The sequence below is a fragment of the Exophiala oligosperma genome (assembly GCF_000835515.1).
Source record: "Exophiala oligosperma strain CBS 72588 unplaced genomic scaffold supercont1.10, whole genome shotgun sequence".
Classification (NCBI taxonomy): domain Eukaryota; kingdom Fungi; phylum Ascomycota; class Eurotiomycetes; order Chaetothyriales; family Herpotrichiellaceae; genus Exophiala; species Exophiala oligosperma.
Window position 1 is genome coordinate 1490956 of NW_015622827.1, and position 18119 is coordinate 1509074.

General features: G+C 50.0%; 3 protein-coding genes across 3 annotated transcripts; all 3 read left to right on the top strand.

The window, feature by feature from the left end:
* Nucleotides 1-648: 648 nt before the first annotated feature.
* Nucleotides 649-2439, top strand: PV06_09704 (uncharacterized protein; the record flags this gene model as incomplete). Its single annotated transcript, XM_016411168.1, has 2 exons — nt 649-957; nt 1018-2439. Exons 1-2 carry the CDS (start codon nt 862-864, stop codon nt 2437-2439), a joined length of 1518 nt encoding a protein of 505 aa, XP_016258975.1. The 5' UTR covers nt 649-861.
* A 674-nt stretch (nt 2440-3113) lies between these two features.
* On the top strand, nt 3114-3569 carry PV06_09705 (uncharacterized protein; the record flags this gene model as incomplete). The annotated part of the gene is made up of 1 exon (XM_016411169.1): nt 3114-3569. One exon carries the CDS (start codon nt 3114-3116, stop codon nt 3567-3569), a length of 456 nt encoding a protein of 151 aa, XP_016258976.1.
* Nucleotides 3570-11640: 8071 nt separating this feature from the next.
* Nucleotides 11641-14127, top strand: PV06_09706 (uncharacterized protein). Its single transcript, XM_016411170.1, has 3 exons — nt 11641-12704; nt 12760-12869; nt 12920-14127. Exons 1-3 carry the CDS (start codon nt 11721-11723, stop codon nt 13998-14000), a joined length of 2175 nt encoding a protein of 724 aa, XP_016258977.1. The 5' UTR covers nt 11641-11720; the 3' UTR covers nt 14001-14127.
* Nucleotides 14128-18119: the final 3992 nt, after the last annotated feature.

The following is an 18119-nucleotide window of genomic DNA, read 5'->3' on the forward strand; positions in this document are numbered from 1 at the left end:
TTCCTCAACATGAGGAGGACGACTGAGATCCTGTTCTCGATCACCACCACCTTCGTTGTCCCTATCGCGTTTCTTACGAAGGTGGCCGGTAGTGGTAGATGCCCTGGTCTCATGTGATGTTGATGTACCTGTTGGGGGGTTTCCTGAAGATGTGCATTTGTACCAGCAATCAACCCCAGCTGTTTGGCCTGGGTTCTTCTTGCGTTACTCCGGAATTGGCCGTTACACTGAGACGCTTCAACGAGACGCTTCCGTACTGGAGCGTGATGTGCGTATGCACTATCTACAGACATATGGACTATGAGTCGCAAAGTCTGAGTGTCGTCTTTCTCAGTTTGTTTCCAAATTTTGCGCGCGCACTGGGCATCCGAATTCGCCTAATCAGATTCAGCCGAAAGAGCTATCAAATCGTGTCTTGACGTGAACCCAGTTGGTAAGCATGCTATCTTTTTCTCCCGTCTACACATGAGGCTGGCACTGAGGCCAAGCATTTTTGGTCGACGAAGTCATGTTTTACTTGTTGTGGCGCCTCCACCCGCTGGCCTTTGATTCCTACGCTTGCATTTTTCTCACAATCGGAGAATCTCGCCGTTCTAATATTGGAACTTGACACTAGATGGGAAGCCGATGACGAGCCAACTGGGTGCGGGCGATTCACAAACGAGAATATAGGACTTACAGTAGCTAGTCGCTGCTCCGACAGAACTGGCCCCACTGATAAGGGACGGAGTTGTTCGATCCTGGGGATTGTCATGCGTGAACGGATATCAATCTGACTACGGCCAGAAGAGAAAATGGCGTTGTTAAAACAGGCATGATCTCTTGCACTTCTGTACGTTCATCGCGATTAGCAAGTTGACTATGGCGTTGCGAAGCCTTACGGTTCTTCTCGAGCTAGGGCTCGTACATTATGTCCTCGCAGCTTTACTGTTGGGCATAATCGTTTGGGTATGGCGGGTAAGTCTCTCGATGAACTTGGCGGAGAGCAGTAGGTTGACCACGCGTGTATCAACACAGGAAGGACTCAAGGATGATGTGAAATTGGAGGGTATCCCAGAAGCACCGGGAGCTTTGCCTATCATTGGACATTTGCACATGCTCGGTGGTCGCAAGGGCCAGAACGACGCCACCATATTCTCACAATGGGCCAAATCAGTAGATTCTGACTTGTTCTCATGTCGACTGGGGGATCAGATTACGGTTGTGGTGAACACATTTTCCGCCGCCAAAGATTTATGGGTGACACAGTCTGCCTCGCTCCTGGACCGGCCTCAACAGCCTGGCTTCCTGGACAAACTTGGTGTGGACATCACCGGATCACCTTTCACAGATCAAATTCGCCGATGCAGAGCCGCAGCTATGAGAGCACTTGGGAAGAATATGTGGCCTGAATACTACCAGTTGTTGAAGCCGTCATCAGAAGGGCTGATCGTGTACTTGAAGGAACAAGGACAATCTGGCAAAGCCTTGGTGGATATTTATCCTAGGCTCAGGATCATGCTCTTCGACCTCGGCCTGTCGTTGACCTATGGGGTTCGCTACGGCCAATTCGACGACGCTTTCATGGACTCTTTCTTGACGTCGATCCTGGACATCACATCTGTACGCGCTTCAACGGCAAACTTCCGCTTCTACATCCGACTCCTCCGGTGGTTTCCTGAGCCCATGTCAAAGACAATTGCAGCTGAAAAAGTCCGTGCCGCACATGTCAAGGAAATCTACCAGGCGTACAAAGATCGAGTGGCACAGGACGGAGAAGTCAGTTGTGTTGTTTCCTCCCTTGGCTCCGATCGACTGACAGAAGACGAAATCCACGGGACATGTCTTTCTCTCCTTCAAGCGGCACCGGATACAGTTGCAACTGCTCTGTACCAATGTATTGCATTCCTAGCATCTCCTGACGGTAACTCGTTCCAGACCAAGATGCACGACTCGATTCTTGCTACATATGGAGGGGACAGGAGGCTCGCATGGACCAATGCTTTTCGAGAAGAGAAGGTTCCTCTGGTGACTTCTTTGTATAAGGAGGCGTTGCGATTCTACACCGTTACACCGTACAGTGTCCCTCACCAAACTACCAAGGAGATCCACTACAAAGGCAGAGTCATCCCGAGAGGGGTCGCGGTCTACATGAATGCTCAGCAGGCCAATCATGATACTGCTCATTTCGGACAAGATGCATGGTCTTTCAATCCGGAACGCTTCGTTGGGAACAACTCGCCGATGCCCCATTTGGGATTTGGCGCGGGAGGCCGCATATGTCCCGCCATGGCATTGAGCAACCGAATCTTGTCAGCCATGTTGATCCGGCTTAGTCTCGCCTTCGAGATGAAGCTAGGAGACCCAAAGGCCGGTGCACGAGTTCCGATTTTAGATCCTATTGATTTCTCAGCTGTCCACACCGAGCTTGTAGCCGCACCACGAGGGTTTCGATTGTAGATTCCAGCCTCGCGACCTGAAATGGTTGGACGAGCTCTCGCTGCAACTGAAGTAGTGTTGATCTCTGCCGGCACACACACTGCTCATGAGACTCAAATCATGCAGGACCAAGTCATACTGTGGCGGCGGAGTGATATGTATACTTGATGGGTGTAGGAGATTGTTGCTACCATTGAATGCAAAAGGTTCACGTGCATCATTTAAGAACAACCAACAGGAACATGCACCTGACTTCAAGCCATTGGTCGAAGGTAGCAACAGAATCTAGGCTAAGACCATGAGACGACTCGATGATGTTACATGAAGCCGTCGTTCCGCTGAGCCTTAGTCTAATCTCTTCATTCATGATTCTGTACGGCATCACCCCCGCCCCTCGGAAGAATCTATGAAACTTTAGTAGACGTGGTCGGTGGGACTGAGGGACAGACTCGTAAAGGCGATGGACGATAGAGGTTTACTAATATTCAAACGGCATTACACATTAATGCCAATGGGATAGAGAGATTTAGGCTTCCATTACATTGCTTTCTACCCTGCTTTGAAAGTTTTATCGCGCGCGCAAAGCACCATCTCCCTCCCTAACGTGGTTTACGCTCTTCGAAAGACTTCAAACCCATCACCGAATTCGCTATCCATATATCTGTGCAGCACTAGTACAATAGATTCACAGCAATATGAACACCTACGACCAAGCCATTGCTCGAACGCTGATCACGGCAACCATGCACAAATATGCCTGGCACGCGCGTGAGAAGGCCGACTGGGACAAGATCGCGGAGTGTTTCGAAGCCGACGCCATATACCGCCTCGGTGACGGGCGTGAACTACCGCCGTCTCAAGCCAAGGAGGTCGTTCGGGGCAAAGAAGCCAAATACATTCGGCACAACATCACCACCATCAACATCGAATTTGTCAGTGACACCGAAGCACGTACCGATGCTCTCTTCTTTGCGACGACCGAGTATAAAGTAGTCGACCATTGGGGCCATTGGGTTGACATCTTTCGCAAGCAACCGGACGGGTCATGGTTAATTCGCGAGCGCAGCATTCGCACGGAGGGCAAGGATCCAGAGGGCTGGTCTGCGAAAGTCTACGCGGATGTACCGGCGTCCGTTCCGAAGCCAGAATAGTAGTAGACATCAATACGCTCATTTCATAATACAATCCTGTGCATTCCAGTGTCAGTTCACTTCCTTTTTTTTGTCTACAAGCTACGAAGGCCTTCGTAAGCTGTAAACAGTCTTTCTTCATATCGTGGCACAAACGAAGATAGCGAGGTCAGGTACTAGCCAATCATGAAGAAAAGGCCTAGCTTTACAAGGCCTAGATTGTGGTCCGGGAATGGGGGTGGGGGTGGAGCCGAAGGGCCAAATAGTCCCGTCTCTCCCTCTTTGTTGACTCCGTGGGTGGACTCCTCAATTGCACTCCCGTTGTCAGCACAACATAGTTGAGACTGTAGAGTATCGGCTACCCTGGACCGGCGTGTCGGCTGAGATGATTTCACGCAAAGCGAGCAATGGGAGCAGAAGCCCCTCCCCAGGGGTTCCGACATACCGATCCTTCAGATTATAACTTGGTCTTTTGAGAAGGTAAGATATTCTGTGAGCATTTCTTGAGAAGCTCGTCTTTGTCAGAAAACCTCGTTGTGCCCCGTCAAGAAGCTTATCCATAAACCATTCACCAATCTCATTGTTTTGTGGCTCCACGAAGATGCCGGAGAAGACATTTGAACCTCAAGTTGTTGTCATCGGAGCAGGGCCTGTTGGATGTCTTCTGTCACTGCGTCTTGTCCGAGCGGGCATTCCAGTCTGTCTGATCGAAAAGGATCCGGAGATTCAACCACATTTCAGGGCTTTGGGGTACCCCGGCTCTACGCATGCCGCGCTCTACAAAGCAGGCATCTGGGAAGAAGCGAACGAACGAGGCTTCACCAAAGAAGGATTCTCGTGGAGAAAGCCACCTCGGCTGCTGAAGGAGCACGAGACCGAACTGCCCTGGGGCGATGTCGTGGTGAACTGGAATCCATACATTGACTCGCCACTCAAACCGGGAGATATTGGCTACGGCATGATCGCGCTGCCTCAGAACAAATTCAGAGAGATCATCATGCCCAGACTGCTTGCTGCGTCGGAACTCGCCGATGTACGTCTGGGCTACGAGATGGTGAAGCTCAGTCAGAACACGACGAGCGTGACGGTGACGGCAAAAGGGCCAGGCGGTGAGCACCTCGAGATTACGGCGCCATATCTTGTCGGCGCGGACGGCGCAAAGTCGATGGTGCGAAAGAGTCTCGGCCAGCATCTGGAGGGCTTCACCTGGCCAGACATCGTGGTCGCAGTGGATGCGTATGTGAATCTCCCAGCACCCGCGGATAGTTTTCCGAGCCTATACGTGCTCGACCCCAAGGACTATGCCTTCATGGCCAAGATGGACCGTCCTGGAGAGAATGGAAAAGATCGAGACCTCTGGAGGATGACGATTGCTATGAGCCCCGAGGAATGTGAGCCTGACGTATTCGATCAGATCTTGAAGGAAAAGATCGAGAGATTGACGCCCGGTCCCAGACCGCTGCGCTACGAATTACTGCGTGCTCAACCGTATCGTCTCCATCAGCGACATGTCCAGTCCATGCTTCAGGGTCGATGTCTTCTTATCGGCGACGCCGCACATCTGACGAATGTAAGTTGAAACCCTTTGTTAGTTCTTGGCTTTTCTCTTGCTGACTGTTGCGATAGCCTTTCGGCGGCCTTGGCCTCACAACTGGCATTTTGGATGCAGACTCTCTTGGCGACTCACTGCTTTACGTTCTGAAAGAAGGGCGCTCTGCCGAAATCCTCCAGCGCTGGGCCGATGCTCGCCTTGCGGTTTTCAAGGATATAGTCAGCCCGGCAGCAACGGAGAACAAGCTCCGGTGCCACGAGACCAGTATGGAAGATCCATATTCTGACCCCTTCTTCAGAATGGTACGCGACAATGCACCGGAGCTCGTTACGATGAATCAGGGTTTTCAGAGAATCGTGACGGATATGAGCAAGCTGCTGGGCAAACGGCCCGAGCTGGGTCCAGATCCCCGGGCAGCCTTGTGATCAATGTTTCATTCTGTGGTGTAACATGTACAAAGGTTAAGGCTCTCGGGGTGATGCAGAATGGAGGACCCTTCATCGTGCAAATGTATCAAGAGAACATCTTGTGAACGCGGGACCTAGAAATGATAGTCACGTTGAGTTCTTGATAGGATACGAGGATTGGTCCTCTCTTCACAAATTGCAATGGAAATGACCTTTCTTGGGACCATCTCAAAAAAGTGCAGGATCCCGTTGAGCTCGAATACTGGACGAGATGCGGATCTCTCTCTTCGCAACAAGCAATCAATCGTGCATACAATCAAGATACTGAGTCGCTGAAAGTCCAGGCCAAAGCCGATAGCACCATGTACTGTACTTCCTTCTTGCTTCGATCAAGTTCTTCATGCCTCTGTACTATGTCGAGTCGTCACTTTCTCTACCGGACTCACAGCCCCCACAACCTCAACTGGAGCGTCAATGTGCAGGTTGAATTCGCTCTTTGGATCTCGGATGAAAAGAGACGCTGTAATCAATATCAGCCATGTTGCGAGAGTGAATGGCAGACTATGTAAGCTGCTTACCAATAAGCGCTGCTGCCGCGAATGATCCAGCAGTTACCCAAACATAACGGAAACAAACAACATACGTCTCTTTCACGGCCAAAGCACCTGCCGCAATGATGGCCTCGTTGACATGGGGAATGTGAGCCAGAGCCGTTTGGTTGCCGGCAGTAATTGCTCCAATAAATGGTCCAAGCGAAGATTCAGGCAATCCCAGTGGCAGAGTTGCAGCCGCGATCTTGGGCCCTAGATTATTGCTCATACTGGAATTAAAGACGGCATTGTATATAGCCAGACCGACTGTGCCTCCCAGGTTACGAACGGCAATCACCAATCCTGTTGTCGTTGAGATCAATTCAGGAGGGGTTGCGAACTGCGCCAGGGTCATGAGGCATACGATGCACAGTGCAAGGCCACTGCCGGCAATCACGGGATAACCCCAGAAATTTGCAGGATCAGTGTGCACGTTGACCGTAGCAATTGTTGCAAAGAAGGCCACAAACAACAGGAGCGCAAACATAGCAGGTGGCCGTAGAGTCTTGGTGTGGTAAGACCAGGCGCCGCCGACTGCGGAGATCGGTATGCTTGCGATGAAAGCAATACCAAAATGCAGGCCTATCATCAACGGGTCCGTCGTGAAGAGTATGCTGGTTTCAAATGGGAGATAGTTGTTGAATGAGAAGAATGAGAGTCCCTCGGCAAAGAGACAGCCCAATGCGATTGGGAAGTTTCGATGGCGGAAGAGACTGTGGTGGATCATGCCGTCCTTTTTGATAAAACACACATAAAGGACCAGACATATGAGAAGGACAACACCAACTGCAAAAGGCGCCGACACGCGGGCATCCGACCATGGATACGGGTTTTGTGACCAGGACAGTCCAATGCAGAACAGAACCAGTCCCGACGTGAGAAGAAAGTATGCGGGCCAGTCGAGCTGGCGCATCTTTTCCTTGAATGTAAGATTCTTTTGCAGGTCTCGAGGAGGTGGATGGTAGAGTAATCCCGTGGCGAGGGCGCCTAAAGCGAAAACGCCAGCACAGATGTAGAAGTAGATGCGGAAGTTGGCATTGTGGCCGTATCGTGTCAAGCCGCCGCCAATCAGTAACGCAACAAGAGCCGCGGCGGCGCCCACGAAGTTGACAAAGGCCTGGGCATAGGATCTGAGCTTGCGAGGTACAACCTCCGAGGAGACCGTCGGGATAAGGGGCTGAGCTCCAAAGGCTATTCCGCTGAAGGTGAAGCCGACCAGCAATGTCCCAACATTTTGAGCTCGAGAGATGATGAGACTGCCGACAACGCCCATGCTGGTGCAGAAGATGAGCAGCCATTTTCGGCCCCAATAGTCGGCAGCTTGGCTGATAGGCGGAGACAAAACTGTTGTGACTATGGTAATGATGGATGTGAACCAAACGGTTTTGTCCTCCCCACCAACGACAGCAGTGATATTGCGAGCCAGGGATCCAGAACCCACAACGCTGATGAGCTGAGCGACGTAAACCAAGTTGATTGCCTAGACACGTCCATATCAGTTGGATATGACCAGGAAAATATAAGGAAGGAGATACATACCACGATGAGCAAGTAGGTCTTGATATGGATCTCTCCATTAGCCTCTTGCCCTATGGGCAGCTCCTCGAGCTCGTCCTGTGAAGATTTCTCTATCATGCTCTCGAGTGTCTTCATTTTTCAACTGGTTATGAAGAGTAAAAGAGTATCAATGAGGTCTGCGTTGGATGCCAGAAGTTATATCTTTCTCGTGAACTTGGCAGTCAAAAAATGACGAGTAGCGTGAGAGTCCACAGTATGTAAAGTCTGGAGTGGATTTGTGGGGTGGCTTGGGGATAATGAAACCAACTTAGAACACGGTTTCGAGCCGAGTTACAATCCGTTGCCCATCGACAAGCCATCACATGGACCATTACAGCTGCTCGAACAGCATGAGCTGGGACAGAGTCATTCTAGTCAGCCGCGGGCCGGGGGGTGGGGGTAGATTCAAGGAGGCACGGATCGGAGACAAAATTCTGCTGATGATTAACGCCTGATTATTCAGTGGCCTTCTTAGTAGGACAAATATTTCACTAACGCGGCAAGGTTGCACAAAAAAGAGAAGTGGCTGTCAACGCTCCTGCTAGGAGACGATGGGAATTGTACGAAGTAGTTTCATGTTAAAAAAGGTCACTGGGAAAAGTATTGCACTCATTCATATCAGGTATACCGGATGGGTATTCTCAGAAAACTATCGTACTCCCCACCGGTGTGAACGACGTGTACCCCATTTTCCGGGTTATGGTCCTCAGGTTCGGTCATCGTCATAGCCTTTGTCTCAGGCAGACATTTACTATGCCCTGAGACTCTCAACATGATGCCTTCACCAGCAGCAAAAACCATGCCCATCGGCCACATAGGGATTTCCAAGCGCACAACTGTATTTACTGGGACCGGCTCGGAGCAATCGTGGCGGTAGAATGGTTGATCACCTAGGTAATGCTGAGGCTCAATGGATACACGGTGGGAAGCGCGCAACATGCCGGTACCTCCCAAGTATGTTGAAACATTGGTTTGATCTTGGGGAGGAATAGGTGTAGGCGTAGGATAGTTATGATGCACCAGCAGTTCCCCATCGACAGACAGTTTACGCAGTTGTATATGAACGTCCATATCCTCGGCCGAGGCTGTCGATATGTGCAAACTTACGAGCGGATATCCACTCAGCTCACAAGCACGCAGAAAGGTATATGTAAAGTCCGCCGAGCCAGATAGATTGTGCGAGGGGTACGATACCTGTGACTCGTCTTTGGGACTACTTTCTTGCATGGCGAAAGTAGATGCATTGAGGTGCAGAATCTGCTGGTCAAATCCTGGAGGCGGGTAGCTCTCTGTCGGGCGCTCAATAATCGATTTGGCCTTACTGCCGTCCATGGCGAGCAGTGAGAGTCGTACTCGAGGTGTTTCTTCCCAACCATTTTGAAGACCCTTGGCGTAGTGATCGTAGAAACGCTGAAGATCGTCGTTCATGTCTGCTCGATACAGGTCGTGCCACTCCTGATAAGGATGGACACGAAGCCATTTGTCTTTGGTTTCCATGGTGAGGAATGACTCGAACGACCCGAAACCGTGCAGCATGCTCGAGTAAGATGCAGTCAGATATACAGGAATGCAGTCAATTCGACTGACGTGGACCCGCTTTGATGCCCAGTAGTCGTCGTAGAGTGGGTGTTCTTTTGTCATTGTAGGCATGTCCTCGGCAGAGTGGCGTCCTGCAAAACTAGCCATGATCATCTGATTGAACTTGGCTATCTGTGGTGCACCACCGCGACATCTCGACTGTTGATAGATATCAGTGGCACCTTCCCAGGGAGCAATGGCCTTGAGTGCTGGGTGTTTCAGCCGGGATGCGAAGTTGATCTGGGCGATAGCGAGCCAAGAATTTCCTCTAATCAAACGTTAGCCTCTAGATCCTGGGATTACGAGGATATACTAACGCCATAACGACCGATCCATTACTCCATGGCCGTTCATTTATCCACGATATTGTGTCATAGATGTCTTCCGCCTCCTATCCACACATATGTTAGCGATGAGATCGATGGAGCAATCGAAGCGACCGACCTGTTGACCCCAGAAAATTGCATCCCCTTCTGAATCACCGATCCCTCGACTGTCGATATTCACAATAGCATAGCCTCGCTCAGACCATTCAGCCGGATCAAGACCTTCAAACTTGTGATACCCAGAGACTCGTTCTCTAGGAACACCACAATTATGAGGCCCCATATTCTCGTAGTGCAAGAGCCCTGCGCAACAAGAAGGGTACTTGTACTTAGTAAATTGAACACTACTCAAGAAGTGTCAACGTTAATAGGAATTGAACCCACCATTGCCAGTTTTACCGTAAGGTCCCCAAAGAAGCACGGCTGGAACTTGGTTGATCTCAGAATCTGCTGGTCGGAAGACATCTGTGCATAGTTTTACACCGTCCCGCATTGGCACCGCAGAGTCACGATCGTATGCAGTGTCGCAACCAAAAGGTCTTCTTCCTTCACTCTTGACATGGCCTGCTTTCAAGATAGTCGTTCCAGGCTTGAAACCAGAGTATACGTATGGGCCATAAGTCTCAGGGGTTGGGAGCTTGACTTTCCGGACAGTGAAACCTGCCATGATCTTCGCCGAATGCAGGATCTTCTTTGCTGACCTGCTTGTATTCAACTTCTTGATTGCTTTGAAGTGTATGTATCTTTCTTTATCGACTGGAAGTTCTTTTATTGAGCAGTGCCGAGATCAGCCGATGTTGCGGGCTGTGAAACCTTGCTTGAACCCGTGTTCAGCTTCCCCCACCCCCACCGGGACGCAACTCGTTCGATCCCAGACAGTCTCTGCGACTCACAGCATTCCCACATACTACAGAGAAATTGTCCCGATGCCTGATAAGCGAAACCAGGGGTGAATCTGGGGTGCTGACAAACCTGTTTCTTTCCTGGGGGCGTGTTGTGATAACGAGCCCCGTTCAATCTCGTGGGTCGTACTGCATTTTTGCGGTACTCGGCTTCATCTATGTTGAAGAAGTCAAATATATGGTACATCACTGCGGTGTAACCAATAGCTTTTCAAATGAGCCTCTTCAGTGCATGTCATTGCTGAATGAATGCTGGTTATCCCCCTGGGGTCTTATGCATCCATCTGTGGCTTGTTGACGAGGCAGATAGCAAGAGGGTCGACCTTTCATTTCATGACATTAATTGTCTTCATCACGTCTCATTGGGCCGCAACTGCAAAATCATATATACCATTGTTGAGAGCATGCATCTTGTAAGGTGAATCAGAGAGGAGGATGTGAGGAGGCTGAACCGTGAGCATGTGGATGTAAACTTGTCTCCATTCAGGTTAGTGTAATCTGGAGCGTTTAAGAGGGGTAGTTTCTCGTACTTTATGACTTCCAACCTTCATACATTCATACGACTTGTACTGTTAGATCAAGCTCTGCTGGCTGGCGAAATGACGCCTCAACCAAGGCTACGGTATTGCTGCCAACACTGCGATCAAACTTTCTCTCGCAAAGAGCATCTGAATCGGCACCAGTCGAAGCGTATTGCCGAATTGCCCCAAACCTGTTAAGAGATGACCACATACTGACTCCCTTGTCTTACTAGACGGCCAACGCCGTAGCTTCAAATGCACAGACTGCTCTTCAGAGTTTACGCGCAGGTAAGACTCCGTTGATGTTTTCCTTGTGGCATCACCAATGTTCATTCTCTACAGCGATGTCCTTCAACGGCACCAAGCCCTTCATCAACCGGTTGTCGGCGAGATCTTGCTGAGGAACCCAGTCATGAATCAGGACTTGGATGACGCAGTTCAGCAATCGTCTGTCTTCAAGGAATCACGTACAGCCGTCGCCTGCGACAGGTGTGCTAAAGCAAAGATCCGATGCAGCGGACAATTGCCTTGCCACCAGTGCATAAACCGGTCATTGGAATGCACCTTAAACCGACCTCACGTCTCTCGCAAAAGACGCCATCTGTCTTCAAGTCATACCACTTCAGCGTTTACTGCCGATCGCATATCGCCTTCCATATCCCGCTCAACAGCACAAAATAAACAAGACCCCGCCTCGGCCAGCGGTTGGGGCCACACAATCGAAAAACCTGTCGCTACAATGCCATCGAGCCCTAATCATAATATAAACCAGCTGTGCCTTCATGTCGACGACGATTCAAATTTCCAAAATGGACAGGAGCAGGAAATGGCACCTCCAAATGAGTTCGATCTCAACTTTCCGAGTCCTAGGTACTTCTTTCCCTTAGATGCTACATGGCCTTTGGATGATTTGAATGCTTTCGATGAGAATAGTCCATATTCTACGCAAGGCTATCCACAGCTCTTCTGGAGATTCGACCAAGATGTAAGCTCAGCGCTTGTCGACAATGCAGATCTCGGCGTGGCTGGAAAAGACGTGACTGAGAAACCGGCGGACTCGAAGACAAAGTCTAATTCAGTTACTACCAGCAGCCCTTATGCTCAATCCCCATTTATTTACTCCTTCAGAGCTGGACCGGTGATCAAAATCCCGAAGTTGATTCAATTTTTGCAGAGCCAAGCCATCTGGAAGCGATTGAACTTTGCATTTTCATCAAATGAACCGCCCGAGTCTACACCTTCGAGGATTGTTGAGCCTGTGAGAGATGCTATCGTCGCGAAGATATACACCATGCTCTCAAAATTGATCGAGAAGGACACTAGCAGGAAAATCCCTCATCTTTTCCCGCCCTTGAAGACTATTCAACATCTACTGGACACCAGCCGGAAGACCTTATGTCCGTTCTATCAGGTCGTACATCCAACCGCTTGGGTTGAGTCGAGCTGGGACAGCGATGAGCCCTATGCAGACAGTGGTCTCTTTTTCACGTCGCTCATGGCGCTCGGCTGCATGCTCGCTCCAGTGGAGGAAGCCCGTTCGTTCTCTGTTGAGCTCGCTTATCTGGTGCGATACAACATCGTGGAGAATGCTGCCCTGGACGAAGCTCACCTCATTGATAAGTGGGTGATCACCGCATGGATCATGAACGTGGTATATAATGCTTGGTCTGGGAACAAGAGACACATGGAGCTAGCAGAAGCATATCAGGGAACATTTAGTGCTGTATGTTCTGCCAATGACATGTTATATCACGAATCAAAACTAACCATTGTCATAGTTCTTTCTGAGACGTGGTTACTACGACGCCATACCCCCCTCCAGCAACCAGAGCCTTGAAACGAACCTTGCATCTTGGTCTTCCTGGATTGACACAGAAAGAAGGCGCAGGTAAGATGAGCGGAGAGAAGACAACGAACTTACACTCACCATTGTCGCAGATTTTGCCAAGTATGGTATATCCTTGAGCAGGAAATCAGTCTCTTTTACTGCGTTACACCTTCAATTGACTTCACAAAAATTCGTTGTCCCATGCCGGTGGCAGACGCGTTCTTCTTGGCAGAGACCGAGGAGGAATGGGAAGCTCTGGTTCTGGAGGCATCAGAAGAGGGAAAATCTAGCACTATACTTCGTCCACTTTCACTAGCAACCTTTCATGTCCTCTTCTTGCGACCCGACTTCTTGCAATTGGACATTTCAGTAACACCACTTCAGTTGCGTCTACTGCTTTCAGCTATCCAGGCCCGGATCACACAATACTCTCTGACACATCGCTGGATCCCCGTTGAAGAAAGATTTGCATCTTCTAGTGATGTCTACAACGACGGCAATTTCCTCCTTCTTCGCCAGCAGGAGGAATTTGAGAATATGCTCCTGAAGTGGAATACCTTGGCCAGTCGTGTTTTTGAGCAACATCCCAACTCCGACCAAGAACTGCCATGCTATCTGACGGCACAGATGGTGTGGCTAGAGATATGTATCTGCTTCGACGACATCCAGATGATTGCTGGAAAGGAGGGCTTCGAGACAGGGAGGCTCTACCTTCCACGCCTCAGACACTGGGTCCGGAATTCGATGGCGCGAAAAGCCATCGCACACGCAGGAAATGTTCTCGAACTTGTCATGCGCAGTGACTCGCACGTCCTAAGGCCGATTTGGTGGCCTTTAGCAGTCTGTCGGGCTGCTCTGGTACTATGGTGTTATAGCGTCGGTCTGTTTGTCGACACCGACACCACTACTGGAGTGGCCCCGGCGTCATTGGCCCGCTCTGTTCTGGTCTCTCTGAACGTTCCCGGCAATCTCCATGATCCCATTGGCAGAATTGTTCAACAAGGAGAAGGGATGCCATGTATTCAGGACTCAAGGGGAGCCTTCGTACCTCTACATGACATTCCCGGTATTCTGGACTTGTGTATAAGACTGCTTGAGAACCCACCAGGTTACAATTCGCCCATTCTCGGAAGTATGCATCAGTTTCTACAAGACATTAAGCAATGCGGAGTGCCCTACTCGCCCTTGTAGTACTGTGTATATGAGGATTTAAAATAGACTTACTCAGTGCCGCCGGACAGACTTAGTTGGACACTGCTAAATCTCATTCTATAGGAGTATATAGTGAGCATATGAGGGACGTCATGTCCGCCTCAGGAGTTATTGACAATGCCTCAAATTGGCCTCCTTAGGCCCCGTTGTCAGACATGAACATCACGTAACGTAGCATTATATTCGTTTGTGTTTTTGAGATAGTCGACTAGACAGCCGACATTCCAATCGTTTCCTTCCACCATGACCGCATTTGCTGCATCTTCTACGCAGACTCTGTCCAGTCTTCGAGAGCCATCTGCCCCCACGTCTTGGTGGGCGCGCCATCCTCATCGACCGAAATTCAGGCACAAGAACAGTATCGGAAGGAATGAGACCCAATTCCCTCAGACTTTCGAGCCATCGCTGGCGGAGTGCCTTTGGTCCGTTGTTTTAACCCTCTCGTACTTCTTGATAGGATTAAGTAGCGCTTCAAGCGGCCAATGAGGTGCCTAAAGTGGCAGACATGCAAAAAGTTCGATTCAGGAGGTAGCAAAGCTAGTATTTCAGCTGCTGATGATGAATGTGACGAATCAGTCGCCCTTCTTTTCTCTCCTCGCCGTCCTTTAGATAGTCCATTAACACTTCCGTGCAGTTATCAGTGCTGTGGAAGCCCTTGAGCAGCTGTTTAGGGGCGACAAGCTCATTGTCTCGATAATACATATCGTTGGATGAAAGATGCCATAATCCAAGTTGATGTCCTTGAAGCATAATTCAAAACTGTCGTTTACCAGGCAATCCTTGCAAGAAACCCGTGGGGCCAAATCCTCACAGCCAACTTTCTCAGCTCATCCATGGAAAGAATACCCAGAGCCAGCGGCAATGGTATGAACCAAAACTCGAGGGGTGCACTTGCAGTGTTGAAGAGGCTCTGAATGCCTGGTTCTTGTGTCACAAATATCGCTATGGCTAGAGAAACCATTACCGAGGCCAATAGCCAAGGGTTCCTTCTCTGCTTGCGGAAAGGGTCAGCCTGCAAGATCGACAGCTTCTTGTTGCGGATCGACAAGATGTTTCCCCACTGTAAAATCACCAGTGTGATGAAATAGACGGATTGGCCGGTAACATTGAAGTGCGTGAGTTCGGCTTGAGTGTAGCCATGAAAGCCTGCCGAGTACTTCTCAAAGGCAAACCACAAGTCCCCAATGGGAATCTTAGCATGTCGCCAATAGTACAAGAAGTACATCGAGTGAGCAATCACGGTTTCCATGACGCCCATGAAAAGGTATGATTGTCCATAGATGCGCAGATTGATCAAATGTTCTTTTTTCCGGTCCCGGGGTGGTAAGCTCAGAAGATCAAACTCTTCCTTTTCCAGGATCAGGCTCAGCGAGCAGAATAGATCCGTGAAGACGCAAATGATGATCATCAAGAACGACGACAGTGGCAACGGAACTCCAAAAAAGACGTTGAGCAAGACTGGCCAGATCTCAGACCAACTACCTGCTGGTAAGAGGTAGCCAATGACCTTCTGCAAGTTCTGAAAGACAAGTCGGCCAAGTCTGATGCCATCGACAATGGAACTGAACTGGTCGAGTAGCACCAGATCCGCAGCTTCAAGCGAAACGTCGCTGCCATTAACCATAGCAATACCGACGTCTGCTGCCTTCAGGGCTGGTGCGTCATTGACGCCATCCCCAGTCACCGCCGTAGAGAATCCGCGATGCTTCAGCTCCTTGACGATGCGTAATTTGTGCTCAGGAGTGCATCGCCCGAATACCACTTCTTCGTATGCACAGGTGAGGTCCCAGTCGCCTTCCTCAAGTTTGTTAATCTGGTCTCCCTCCAATAGCAAACTTTGGTTGCTAAATACTTCTGGGGAGATTTCCTGCTTGGTGGCGCTGGGGCGTCGGCGCAAGATGGTGTCAAAGTTGTCGGGGTCGCGCTCTCCTGAGAAAATGCCTGTTTGCCGTGCGATGGCAGCGCCAGTAAGCCCAAAGTCCCCTGTCATCATGAAAAAACGAATACCTGCCCTCCGGCACGCCGCTACCGTGACCGCAGCCTCCGGACGAGGAGGATCGAAGATACCAACAATCCCTATGACAGTAAGATCCTGGATCGCAGACCCTTGCAATTCTTGTGCAAAGCCATTCGAACCAACTGCGTTCGAAGGTGTGAGCTCTTTCTGACACAACAAGATGACACGCTCTGCATTGCGAGACATCTTTGTCTGACACCCCATCAGATCCGCTCTGGCGGTGTCGTCCAACTCCAGGATTTTTCCACCTTGATAGGACCAGTAACTCGTACATTTCGGCAAGAGCACATCGGGTGCGCCCTTGACCAGCATAAGGTGTGGGGGTTTCTCAGAACACCGTTCCTGAGAGTGATTGTGCACCGTGACCATGAATTTATTTTTCGAATTGAACGCAATTTCAGCCAATTTCGCATGAGTATTGCGTACCTCGATGCCTGGCCGCGCTGCTTCTGCAAAACGTAAGATTGCGCCGTCGGTAGCATTGCCCTGTGTCAGACGATCTTCGGGAGGCTATGTGAAGGATAAAATCAGCCAGGATCCAATGAATATGGGACGCGCCAGAGGGGTTTCAGCAAGGTCGACTGGTAATGCAATGCAAATGAGAGTGACTTACCTTATCCAAAGACAGAGGATCGAATGTTGCTTCATTGCATAAGTGAGCTGCTTTATGCAATGCTTTCAAGGGTTGCGATTCTTCATTATCGTTGAATACCGTTGTGGCATCACTCGCCGACATTAAATGGTCCACGAATCCCACAGTTGTGACTCTCATTTGATTTTTAGTTAGAGTGCCAGTCTTATCAGAGCACATCACTTGGACGCAACCCAGGGTTTCGACTGTAGCGAGACTTTTTGGCAAGACGTTGGCAGCTTTCATCCGGCGAGCAATCATCATCAACGTCAATGCCACGCCAACCGGCATACCTTCCGGGATGAAGGCCACAACGCACCCCATAACATCGTTCAACATAGCGACAACGTTCATGAATGCAAAGTGATCCACTCGCAACCAACCAACCCATGTAAACAGGATCAAGGTTGCGAGGAAAGCGGTCAAGCAGCAAATGATTCTGACGAAGCGCGCAATTTCGCGTTGTATGGCTGTTGGCCCTTCTTTGATTTCAGACGTAGCTGTGGCAATCGCCCCCATGACCGTGTTGGGTCCGGTATAGATGACAAGTCCTATAGCGCTTCCATTGGTGACCATGGTGCCTAGTAATGCTATGTTCCGAGTTTCCAAGAAGTTGTCATCGGTGGCTTCGCTTGCACCTTCAATTTCCTCGCTTTCTCCCGTCAACGCGGACCTGTCGAACCGAACATCGTCAGAATTTTTGATGAGGCGCAGGTCTGCGGGAACCTTATTGCCAATGCTTATCCGAACGATGTCTCCAACGACCAAATCGCTTGTTTGAACTTTCGTGTAATTGCCATCACGAAGCGCAAAAGCATCCGACGGCAGCATGTCGAGAATAGAGTTCATGGTCTTATGTGTTGACCAATCTTGGAACGCCGAGAAGCTGGCCTGAAGAAGGATGACGATGATGACAAGCACGGCGAGCCCAAGGTTGTACGGCGCGGGATCTGGATCGCCCAGTGGTCTCCAGCAAATGAAGAAGATGATAACACCAACCCAAAGAATCGAGCAAAAGCCACCGAAGATATAGCCGAGCAATTTCTTCCAATAATTTGTTTTCTGCCGTGGCAGGATATTCTTCCCATCTTGCTGTAGACGCTTGGAAGCTGCTTCTGAACTTAACCCTACATTCGGGGACACTCGATATCGGTTACAAAGCTCATCTGCGCTGACCATATGTTGGTCTGCTTGTGCAAAATCCTTGCTTGTATGCTTTTTGTCCTTTCTTTTCTCGCCCGCGGCGGATGCGTCCTTGTCGTACTGGCTTCTTGACTCGCTGACGTTGAACGACAAAGTTCTAAACCCGATAGGTATCCCGGAAATTTGATTACTTCTTGAACGGATGCTGTTGATGGAATCTCGACGGCTCAGAGGACGGCCGCGAGGGCGATTGGGAGTTCTCTCATCGTCGCGGTCAAGGAAACGATCCGGAGGTTGTTGTTCTTGA